Source organism: Rissa tridactyla, chromosome 10, assembly GCF_028500815.1.
Source record: "Rissa tridactyla isolate bRisTri1 chromosome 10, bRisTri1.patW.cur.20221130, whole genome shotgun sequence".
Taxonomy (NCBI): Eukaryota; Metazoa; Chordata; class Aves; order Charadriiformes; family Laridae; genus Rissa; species Rissa tridactyla.
Window position 1 is genome coordinate 9,236,972 of NC_071475.1, and position 12,572 is coordinate 9,249,543.

Sequence of the window (12,572 nt, forward strand, 5' to 3'; positions counted from 1 at the left end):
CTGCCCGGCTTGACCTGGGACCCCCCCCTCAGCCCCGGGGAAATGAGGCCAACGGGTGCTCTTTTCTCCTCTGCATCCCGTTCACTTTGTGGCTGCGAGCAGGAAAGGAACAAAGCTCCTCCATCATCTCCTGATCCACATTCAAGCCACCTCCAACGCTGCAGGAGAGTCTCGGAGAGGAGGTTTGGAAACCACCGCTGCCTCTTCCTCATGGACACAGGACTGCCGAGCTGCCCGAGTTTGCCGCTTCTCCAGTGACAGTCGGATTCTTCCCACAGCAGAAGGTGGCTCCAAGCGTTCCGTGTCCTCGCGTCAACTCTTCACCCTGTCTCATTAAGACGTTCCTCCACGCTGCCCCCTCCTTGCTCTTAACCTCCACGAGCACTAATGGGCTCCTTTGCAAATCCAGTGCACATTCAGTAGAGCTCAGCAGGCTTGAAACGCTAATATTCTCATGCATATACAGAAAAGCAAGTTTTATTCCAAATAGAAGTGGCAGCTTCTAATTTAAGACTATATAATTTGCCTGCCAGCCACAACAAAAACTACCTATTTCTCATGTAGGCAAACAGTCTCTTATAATGCCGTCTCAATGTGCAATTTCAAATAAAGGAGACCGACTTCTGCGTTATACAGAGAGTGCATGGGTTCCCTTTGCTGCTAACCCCTTCTGCTGGGGCTCACTCCCCGGCAGCCCAGTTGTATTTTTTATGGATGAAATTCCACTCCCTCCACTAACGCCATCAACCAGTGGCCAAGAGCAAGAATTGCATTAAATTATTTCACCCACAGTCAGGGTGCCCACCGGGGCAGGGAAGAGGGAGCGGGTGGAGGGGCAGCAGCCAGGGACCAGAATCCCACAGGATCCTGAACACACACAGGACTTCTCATCTGCTCAGTCTTCTTTACTCTTTACTGTGAGGGTGGCAAGACACTGGAAGACGCTGCCCAGAGCAGCTGTGGCTGCCCCGGCCCTGGAGGTGTTCAAGGCCAGGTTGGATGGGCTTTGAGCAACCTGGGCTGGTGGGAGGTGTCCCTGCCCGGGGCAGGGGGTGGGACTGGATGATCTTTAAGGTCCCTTCCAACTCAAACCATTCTGTGATTCTTTATACATATATCCATGAATTTACATATGCATATACATATGCACAAACATACATACACTCCTATAAAATGCAATTTAAATCACGCACACTGTTACTGCAGTGACTTGTGTACCTGTCACCAAGACACCCAGCAGAGCTCCAACAGTCCCACACACTTGGTTCCAGCCAGTGGGCTCCTGCAAAGACCCCAGGGCACGGCTGCTCTGCTCCTGAGGCAGGATCGGGACCTGCTGCACCCCGCATCACACCTTTTCCTTGCTCAAACATAGGAAATCCAAGCTTTCCACTTCCAGGCACTGGTCCCCAGTCCGAACTGGGCATGAGCTCACTCCAGCAGGAACATCCCCACCTCACGGATCCAGAGCACGATGCACACAGCTTTATCCACTTTATTTTTCAACCTGCTGTATTGCTAGAATATGTTTAGCTGTTATACATGGGCCTCAGATCCATAATCCCACCCTCAGCAGCTGTTACAGTCTCTGCGATATTTACAGCAGATGTTACGGCTCCGTAATAAGGTAAAAGAATTGAGACTTCCAAAACCGGGGCTGCAGGGAGGCGAAGCAGAGCACAACCCCTGCGCCAGGCTCAGACACTCGGCTGCAGATGCAGCATCACCCCACGCCGTGAAGAGCCACATCGGAGCGTACAGCAACTCAAGGAAGTTTCAAGTGTTACCATAGTGGCATTAAAAAGCTGCCAGCTTCCTGCGAGTCAAGCAGCAGAGGCTGAAATTCAGTGTTTAAAGGATGATTAAATATAAGTGACTTAAATTATACATTCCAGTTGTTGGAACTGACACCATTTAAAACACGCCATTTATTCCCCGTTTCCTCTGACACTGATTACTATCCACTAAAAGATGAGCATTTTCTTACAGGCACTCAAGTACCAAACTAGGGATTTATAAATTGGAGATAATTAAAAGGTTTTGCATTACAAATAGAATAAAAAAAATTTACACTCCATGGGCCACTCCAGAACTCTTAAAGAGTCAAAATGGACATTTTATACCTGAAAGCCTGCCTGCTCTCTATCAAGGCTGCTAATTCAGGCATGAGAAGCTCGGAGCTGTTTTACAGTGGATTCACAATCAAACATTTGCCGAAATGGTGGAGGACCCGAGACAGACTCGGGACCCATCGTTAATTCTCCCACACGGAGCTCTGTAAGCTGAAGCTCTATTAAGCTGACACAAATAAATTGCCTGTTTCTCCTTGATAAATACACGGAGCGACTTGCAAGATGTTACTTTTCAGATTTCGAAGTCAAGGAGCTGTATGATTTTCTTGGGTAATAATGACGGCGCTTTGCCAGGAGCAAGGAAGGGAGGCACAAGGGATCGCCCAAGGCCACGAGAACTGGGAGAGCCCCTTCCCCATCCACCCAGAGCACCCACAGCCCCTGCCAAAGGCCAATTTGGTCAGCCCCGATTCCCGATAGACCAGCAGCTCCTTGCAACTGGGGCCATGCTGCAGCCTTGTGGTCAGACACCCCAACCCAGAGCATCTGGGTATTTGCCTTTGCCTGGGATCAAAATTGCGCTGGTCGTGTGAGCAGTAGAGACCAAGCTTGTAAGCTTCAAAGCAAACCTTCTGAGACCATTTAGCCTCCTAAAATGGCTTGGGAGGAAGAACTGTGTTCTTAATTTAGCCTCTTAATTTAGAGAACCAGGAGAAATCCCTGTTCCATCTGAGAACAAGCTCTTACCCAGCATTTCTAACCCACAGAGCTCAGAGTCCTCTGTAAGAATCACCAACCCCTTTCCTTCGGCAGGGAAACTGAGGCACAAGTCAGTCTCTCTTGGGCAGCCCTGGGGAAAGCTGGTTGTGATGGCCACCCTTTGCACTGGGCTGCTGGCCACCAAGGTCATGGTCCTTACACCTTGCCGTGTGCCATTTGGCAGAGATGTGTCGCATTTGAACAACATGACTGATACAAAAAGGCATTGGTTGCTTGACCAATCTCGCCATGCAAAGCTTTGATGCATCGCAAAACATTATCCTGGAACAAAAATAAACCTAGCAAGTGATGGTGGAAGCGCTTCAACACCCAGGGGCAGTGGCTGGAGCCGTGGCGGGGGGAGCTGGGCCTGGATGTTACGACTTTATCCCCATTCTACATACCAGGAAAAACTGAGGCATGGCAAAGAAAAGCAACTTGCTGCTGTGCTGAAATGGTGAGAGCAAAGCCTCTCAAAATCCTTCCCGCATCATGGTCTCATGCAGGATGCCCGACTCTTCACCCCAGTGACAATGCACACGAAGGGATTTACACCTGCCAGTGTGACAGCAGATGATGGAATTGTCCATGGGCATCTCAGTAACTTCAAACACGGTCCTTTTAACATGCCTTGCCTCCCTTCCCTGAAATTCACAAGCCAGAAAAAGCAGTATTGATCTCGCTGCCTGTCAGGAATAAGATAGAGACTAATTAAGCACCAAGATCTCAGGGAAGGAGTCTCCAAAGAATCTTTCCATTCAAACAAGGACCCTTACAAAATACCAGGAGAAGGAGGAGAAAAAAGAAAAAGGAAAAAAAAAAAAAAAAAAAAAAGAAAAAAGCCTAATTCTGGATGTTCACTGCCAGCTCGCTTTTCCCTGCACTCACAGGAGCGCAGAGCATCGCAGACTCAGAACAGGAGGAGCGGCTCCGAGACACGCGGAGGAGAGCTGTGGCTGCGAGGGAGACAGAGGGAGAGGAGAGGCAATGCAAACAGCAGCAAATACAAACAGTGACTCATGACACACAGCAAATAAACAGAGCTGTAACAGTTTTTCCAATTATAATTCAAACCAAAATAAACAAGAATGACAGTCCAGCACAACGAAAGGGAGGATGACAGTGACGGGAGAGGGGTGTGGGGACTCCATCACATTCACATCTGTTGCTCTCATAACATCCCAAATGAGCAGCTCCAGGAATAAGCGGAGAAGGAAGGAAAAATTAGGACAGCAGCAATTTCTTGTGATCTACATCAGTGCTTGAAGTTTTCATGACTGCACTGAGAGCAGAATTTATATCCCAAAGCCATATAACAGCCTACAACACTGCTACTGGTTTTGACCCCCGGACCCTGAAAGCACCTCTAACAACAGAAACAAGAAGTCCAACTCGGCGGATTAATGAGTAAAATAGAGCCTGCGTGGTGGGTGGGTGGACAGAAGGCAACAGAGTGGGGGGAGAAATCACACATCAGCAAGAGGCACCAGTTTAACTGCTCTGCAAATCCTCCAGTGAAGCAGATTCACAATTTCTTTTGCTATTGCTTCATTACCCTCCTAGTGAGAAACTCTCCCCTAATATGCACCTTGAATATTTTTTTCAGGCAAATCAAGGCATTTCTCCCCAGTGGGTGCTAAAAGCCGATCATCATCCTTTTTACAGAAACCTTTTACGCGTCAGAAAATGTATTGCCTGCACTCAGGCTTCTATTTCCAAATACAATTCCTTCAGCTTTCCCTCTCTGGCCCCATTTGCCAAGCCTCCCATCTGTGCGGTTCATCTCCAGACTTGCAAGCGTGACCGGTTCCCTCCTGCCTCGCACCACCCCGCACCCGTCACTGCAGCGGGAAGCAATTATCAGCCTTGTTTCAACGCACATTGCTTCTGTAATGAGAGATTTGACTCCTTTCCCCAAACCTCAGGACGCTGTTGACTTGTTTGTTGCCATCCGCAACAGCCACCACCACCACGGACCACCTGCACCGCGGCTGCTCCTTCTCCTCAGTCACCTCCTGCTCCCTCCAGAGCCACCACCGCACCCTCCTCTTCCCTGTACCTCGTCATGTTGGTGCTGCTGTTTTTGCTGTTCACCAAGATGATCTGAAATTCTGCTCCTAAGCCTTAGTCACACCAGCAGCCTCTCTCATGCACTAACGGGTTATCCCATTAAAGAGGGAAGTTGGACGGATTTGCCTATTTTTTTTTTCTTTTTAAGTTAGCTCTTCTTTTAGACCCCATCCTCCTCCTCCTCTCTGCTCTGGGACTTTTTTGAGGAATCAGGGTCAGATTCCCTGATCCTTCATTTTCTGTGTCTTCCCTTCACCTCCCATTGAAGGTCCAGAGTGGGCTTTGCTCTGCTCCCCTTCCCTCCCCACCACATCCCCGGGGAACATCGACAGCAATCACCAATGGTTCTTGCCGAGACCAGGTTTTCCCCAAGTCATCTAGAATAATTTCACCAAACCCAGCTGATGTGAGCAGTGGATAATCTCTTCTTTCTCTATTCACGTTCCCTTACCTCCCCTTTTGAAAAAGCTACACGTCTGTGTATGTAATTAGCACTACACTTTTGAGAGCACCGAAGCAGAGGAAGCACGGAGCACGTCCGCCTCTTGCAACCCCTCATCTCCCCGGCCTTGCTCTGCTCCTCTGTGGCCTTTCTCACACATTCCACTTTCTTTGCAAGAAGTTCCCCCAATTTGGAAGCCTTTAAATAAATAGTTTTTCCACTAGAGGGCACAAAGACAATTTCTCCTAAATGGAAACTGATGTTAGAAGGGTTAATAAAATAATTACTAGCATCTTACCAAAGGTATTTCAAACTCCAAGAAATGAACACTGAATAAGTTGAGATGTAGCTCCAACTCACCACCACCAAATGCCTCTAACATGTAGAGATTGCAAACCCAGAAATCCAAAAGTGACACTACTCTAACAAGATCTCCTATACAACACTAAGCACTTTATCCAGTGATTTCTACACTGCCCACAACTCCTCATTAGGCAGGCCACAGTATTAACACAGCACTGGAGACAGAAAATTCATCCTAGTATTTCCTAAATTGAATTTATCCAAATTCAGCTTCAAGTCGCTGACCTTTTTTACGTGTTTATTTGCTAGATCAAAACAAGTTCTCCACCAGCAAAGATCTTCTGTTTGTGGATACTTTTAGATCACGATAAGTCACCTCCTGACCCGTCTTGGGTAAACTAAAGAGATTTTAGCCGTTAAGGCTCTTCTCTACAAGCCAGCTTTTCCAGATTTAAAGCTTGTCTTGTAAACTTCTTACAGGTTGAATCTATAACCATGACGCCTTAACCAGTTCCTTACCAGGGAACGGTGCTGGTCCACAAAGCATGTACAAAGTCAGCAGGAAAGCAACTGAGTCAAGCATCTGCTTACGCAAACGCAATGAGCAGGACAAGAGCACTAAGTTCAGAGCATTATGTACCTTGAGAGCACCGCAGCCCTCAGGGTTCATCAGCTTCCCCAGCCCCACCAACAGCTTCAGGTACAGCAAGCCTTGCGTGAACCTACCTTGCCGACTTCCGTAATCCTGACAACCCGCTTTTCCGTGGCCCAAGCCGAGGAGGTGCGCAAGCCCTTGGTAGCCCACTCGTGTGCGGGTGCCTACACGCACACCCAGGCTCCCCTCCATGACCAGCTGTCCTTCAACGCGCACCCACTCCCCCAGCCCGAAAGCAGCGAGCTTTGCTCTCTGCCCACTGCTGCCTGAGGATTTCCACTTACTGGAAGGTTTGGCTTGAGCAGGGCCAGCCCAGAGAGTTTTGCTAATGGAAGAGGAGAGACAATAGCGATACGCAGGTGCTTCCTCCCATTTAAAGTGTTTACTTGTGCAGCTTAACACAGTGACGCTATTGTGAATTAGACCTGCATGCTGGTTTACAGAGTTCAAAAGGTAGCACGTAACAAAAGGAACCCCAAAATACTGCTTATTAAATGAAATGCTGCAGATAAAGCGTTGGAGTTTTTTTTCTTTCCTTTTAAACTCTGCTTCCTTTGCCAATGCCAAGTAAGAGGGTTTTTCCAACGATACAATAAAAGCAGTTTCAAATGGGAAATGATACATACTGTATCAAAACAAAACAAAACAAAAAACCCAACACAAAAGCAACGATTTATCAGTATATCTCCACTGCCTATGCAGCAGCTCTTTGTGGCATGGAAAGAACAACTCTCACAGCTACTCGTGAAGGCGGAACCCAAGACCGTTATAACTGCACGCGCTCTCAGAGAAATCAAAAAGATCACGAGAGAAGGTAGAGTATAGCTAAGCCACAACACAGAGTTAAGGAAAACTTCAGTCCAAAAGAGGAACAAAGGCGTATTTGTTTTATGAGATAAAGCAAGCAATTCAGCTGTATTCCACAGTAAACCATTTGGCTTAGGACTGAAACAGGGAAGGAAAACAAAACACAAAAAAAAAAAGAGCATCTGATTCTAATTTTGTTGTCCTAAGCTTACATTACGTGAATCAAGATGTTTACTAGAGGTGCCAGGCACTCAAATACATGGTTGGATCTTGTACATAGGCAGTATCAAATGTACTGAACATCTTGCAGTTCTCTCTACAGCCAGTGAAGTCTCAAAGATACTCATCACTTAGCGGTAGAATAATAATAACAACAACATTATAACAACAAATGTCAAGACTCTAACTCAGAAATCCAACTTTACAGTCACCATTTTGTTTAAATCTCAGTCCTTCCACAGCACCACCCTTTTACTGTTCGAGAAGTTTCAAATAAATTATCTTCATATTCAAGGTCCTGCAACCTAAGACTGCACCTCACTTTCACATAAAACTACACCACAAAATGCCAGCTGTGTTGAACCCAACAGCGCACACATTCCCATTCAACCCCATTCACTTAACGTCAAAACAAATAGAATTGAGTCCTTTGATCCAAGTGCTGTATTATTTTGCCCGCTCTCCCCGGTCACCGTTATTTTAGATGTGCTTCCATTGATTTTCCTTCTTGGTGGGAACTGACTGAATGGGATTCGGCACTTTGCTCTCTGCTATCACTTTCTGTGAGATCTGGTGGGATGATTGCTCTGAGAATGTCAGATCCAGACTCCCTCCATTCTCTATCATCAGTGAAACTAGAAATGGCAATTAAAATCCCTTCTCTCCATTGCTCTTGTCAGAAACACATGCTAGGAAGTAAGTGGCAAGCGCTGCTTTCATTGATCCAAGTGACAGAGTAACGCAATGGCTTAAAATTAGCAGGTTAATAATTTTAGAGTCGCTTTTATTGCAATCCTGTGTCCAGCTTACTGGACTTCTCCTTGAAGTAAGGTAAGAATGTGTGCTAAAAACAGCTGCAGCAACTCATGAACTCAACTGCTGACTAACAGTTTGGACCAGACCTGTTTTACCTGTGCTGAGGCAGTCTGTCAGCACCCACCCACACGCACACACACTCTCCTCATTTGAAACAGCACTAGCAAACAGCAGATGGGCTTCATAACCTCTTAAACCACCATGTCTCTTCTGCAAACAAATCTTTGGCATGCAAAGGCTATATGAGCATAGAATCATTGTAGATCACCTTGAAGATCATCTAGTTGCCACCCCCTGCCGTGGGAGGAACACCTCCCACTACACCAGGTTGCTCAAAGCCCCATCCAGCCTGGCCTTGAACACCTCCAGGGATGGGACATCCAGAGCTTCTCCAGGCAACCTGGGCCAGTGTCTCACCACCCTCAGCCAATTCCTTATCCACCAAGCGGCCCATCCATCAAGTTCATGCCTCTCCAATTTAAAGACAAAGATGCCGTTCAAGCATCTACAGTCTTCAAGTTACCCACAAAAAAGAAGACAAGGCATCACGTGCATCGTGTTCTCAGGTGCACACCGGGTGGAGTAACTGCTAGGCAGTCTCTGCTCCAAATCACTCAGCATCACCACAAGCACCCCATCCTGAATTGCTCCGCCATCCCTTCCAGCAGCCCTGCAGAGAGGGACCAGGGACCTTGCAAGGGGGCAGACAGGAAGACAGCACTCCTGTGTCTCTTTTATTGTAGGTTTTAGTCTTTAGTCTTGCTGGACACAAGCAACCTGTGTGTTTTATTTTTATGGCTTTCATTGTACTGCTGCATGCAGCTCCTGAAGGGACATAAGATGCTATCACTTTAGAGAAGATCCAACTGAAAAACAATTTAATGCACATTCACTGAAAGAGAGCATTAGAGAGTAAACAGGTAAAAGTAACTTCATTTCCCAGCGGTGGCTTATGGATGCTTAGAGACATTGAGATTTATTACATACTCTCTTGGGCAGGTGGGAGGACAGCCAGAGGAGAGAGGAATTTCTGGCTGTAAAACGTCTCAAATGCCAAAACCCAAGTGCCTCTTTACAGGATCTGTTACTTGTACTCGCTCCGAGGATGCAAGAAGGGGGCGGCCAGGGGCCCAAGCCATCGCTGAGGACATCCAACGTGCCCTGGACCAGTGATGCAAGTCCAGGGCTTGGTCCCACCGGGGCAGGAGGACTGCAGGAAAGCTGCCCCCTCCCTGTGCTGCTGCTGGGCACCATGTGCCGGTGCACCAAGCGCTGCACAGTTCAGTGGGACCATGGGATGGGGTGGGAAAAATTGGGAAGAACATTAGGAAACGCTTTTCCAAAGCTCCTAGTATGGCAGAAGAGGATAAGTCCTGCTTTACAAATAACAACTATAAGAAAACACCTCTGTGGGGAAACACACTTCTACAAAATCCTGAGCTCTTTTTTTGTTTGATATGAGTGAGAATAGAAGAACTCCCAAAGGACTGCAGCCTGAAAGACCCGAGTCCTGCAAGCAGCAATGCACAGAAGCTGGAATTGAACACAACTGGAGTTGGCAAGAAGAACAAATCAGAGGTTTTCATTGTGGCAAAGGAGGCTTTCAAACGGACCAGCAGTAATACAATGTTCAAAACTTTGTTGCATTACTTTTATGATTCCTCCCAGCAGCATGCAACAAAACGTATCTGAGCTGTAATCAATTTCTTACAGCCTTATATAAACATTATAGGAATTTTGTCCTCTGTAATACTTTTTGCTCTCAAGGCTGCAATAAATAAGTCAGTTACAACCCCGCTGCCTCTTCGTCTGCTATCTTGCTGTCTCGACTCACTGCTTTTATTTCTTTTAAGCAACCAGTGTAACCACTTTCAGCTTCAACAAACACTTTAAACATAACCTGTAGCTAAACTCTAGGCAGAATGAAGGATTTCACATTCACAGAGGAGGAGTGGAAAGGAAGAGCTATTTTCCACTGTTAATACCACCTTCCTTTCATCTCCAATCTCTCTCCAGTATCAAGGAAGGGAATTCTGCTAGCAAATCCCTTAACCGAAAACTCAGAGAATTGGGCCTGGAAAGTCCAAGAGACAGTAGTCACTATAGTCGCATTTTCAAAAGCTGCATAACAGGCACCCTAGCATCAACCCTCATCAGCCGATGAGGATGCTGGCACTGGCCCTTTCATGTCATCAGCAAGCCATTTTCTCCAGTGTCACCTCGCTGCTCAAAGACAGTGATGTGGTCATAACTTAGGGAGACAGGAGAGGACCAGGGTGCTCAGCTCCAGGAGGGGCACATGCCATTGAATTGAATATCTATCATTTGATAGCTATTCAAGAGACCTTCTGGGAAATGAATCTCTCCCCTCCAGGGCCACGCTTCAGCCTGTCCTCAGACCCTGCCCAAAACACCTCCAGGTGCAGATCCAGGCATAACTATCATGCTTGGTCCCAAGTTGTAGGGACATCTGAGAGGGGAATTGCCGAGGCAACTCAAGGCGAAACCTGAACCGGGCCCAGAGAGCTCTGACAGAGCTGTGTGTCACTCAGGCACTGAACTGTCTTGCCTCAAGGCACTGGCTTTGTTTTGTCTATGAAGAAAGGCCATAGTTTGTCAGACTAGAGGTCCACCTACTCCATAGTCCTGTCTTGAAGAGCAGCAGCAGCGACTGCTTTGGGAGAAGTGCTAGAAGAGGACAAGTGTGCAGTGGTGCTTCCCCAGAAGAGTACCCCACCTGGCAGAGGCTGTGGCTCAAGGACTACCTAAGCCAGAAGAATTGTCTTGAAATAGCCCTGGTAGGGTTTCTCCCTGTCATTCTCCCTCTGTTTCATCCAGAGAACGGCAAATTCACCGCACCACTACAATAAAGCAGCAGGGAGGGCAGGGAGCAGGGGGGGAGAAGAGACACGTGAGCCAACTTCTAAGAATTTGCATGCTTTGAACACTTCACTCATGCATAATTGAATGGGACCGTTTGGACTACAACAAAGTGGAATTTTTTTAATATCTTTCCACCACCACCACCCCCCCCACTACCAGACCTATAACGTGAAGGATGCTGTCATACAATGGCCTTGGGGGAGGTTTGCAAACTTGGAGAATTTACAGAGAAGCAAAGTAAACCACTACTGACAGCAAGTGGACCAGAGCCCAGATCCCCGAGAGGTTCTGACATTGGGAGGACCCAGAAAAAATAAGCCAGCCTTGACCCGGCATCGGGGGAGGCTGAGAGGAGCACACATGTGTATTTTATTTCACTTCATGCTAACCTCCATTTGACCGGTTACACAAATAAATCTCTGCTTGTCCCAAGCACCCGTCTAGAGACTGAGGGAGAATTTGGAAGACTTCACAATATAGCCAGACCTTGCCAGTCACTGCGTTGCCACTGAACTCACGGGTTTCAAGAAACAAAGCATTAAGCAGGCAAGTATGGCACATACAGCCCATAAAACAAGTGAAACTGCAGCCAAAAAAAAAAAAAAAAAAAATCAATCAAGCTTAGACGAGAAAAAAGAAAAGAAGTACATAAGGATTTGATAGGTGATCATGATCACTTCAGTTCCTCCTGGGCAGAAAAGCAGTATCTGGTCCCCAGAGAATACATCCCAGGGCATCGAGAGACACAGGAGCAAGGCAGCACTGCAGCCCCAGCACCGACCCAACAGGGACAGCCATACCTGCCGCTGCGGGGACCTGCAGCCTGTATGGCAAGGGAATGCACTGTGCACACACTCTGCACGATCGGGGGGCTTTTGCCTGATTAAAAGAACAAACCGAGATGTATTTACGATGCGCGGACTGCCCTCAGTGCAGGAGGGATCCGGCACATCTCGTTTTCCATCAGCACACGTGCCGCAGCGCTGGCAGCTCCGCGTGTTGCTGTACTTCTGCTCTCCTTAGAGCAGAGGCTCCCCAGGGGCAGGGACCTCACCTTCGCTAACGGATTTGCACCATCTCCCGCACTCGGTTCTCCTGAGGCTCCATTACCGAGGCTATTCAGAAACTGCCACTATGAAGGTGGTACACTTAAACCTCACCTCAGCTTCCCCTTGCTTAAATCAGTGGAGCTTAGACATTCACTTACCACTAAACCCTGCAGCGCCAGGTCAGCTTATGTGTGCCAATATCAAGGTGAGCTTGGTGTAAACCCTATCATTTTCTAATTGACTTAGTTAAAACAGCTGCTTTCTTCCAATACAGGCAACGCATCAGAACGACAGCATGAAGACTCCCTAGGTGAATACAGTAACTGCAATATGGGCTGGTGAAGGGGTGTAATTCAGCCAAGGGCAGGAAGGAAAGTCAAAGCCCTAAACCCTTACACACACCAAGTTAAACAATCCAGCTTCTGCAGCCGAGAACAGCCACTGTCCCACATCCTCTGCAACACCAGGGCAGAGCAACGCTTCGTACAGCTGACCCT

General features: G+C 47.5%; 1 protein-coding gene across 29 annotated transcripts in view; it reads right to left on the minus strand.

Annotated features, from left to right (window-relative positions):
- The window catches only part of MAGI1 (membrane associated guanylate kinase, WW and PDZ domain containing 1), a 368,017-nt gene that overhangs the window by 310,333 nt on the left and 45,112 nt on the right, over positions 1-12,572 (minus strand). For 8 of the 29 annotated variants that reach the window (XM_054216223.1, XM_054216222.1, XM_054216216.1 and 5 more), the window contains exon 1: positions 6,373-11,643. The exons of 12 other annotated variants lie outside the window; for them this stretch is intronic. In XM_054216223.1, coding sequence (XP_054072198.1) covers positions 6,373-6,925 — 553 coding nt within the window. In that variant the 5' untranslated portion in view covers positions 6,926-11,643. Of the gene's footprint in view, positions 1-6,372; positions 11,645-12,572 lie in introns of those variants that run through there. 9 more of the 29 variants (XM_054216215.1, XM_054216209.1, XM_054216218.1 and 6 more) reach the window with 3 other exon arrangements.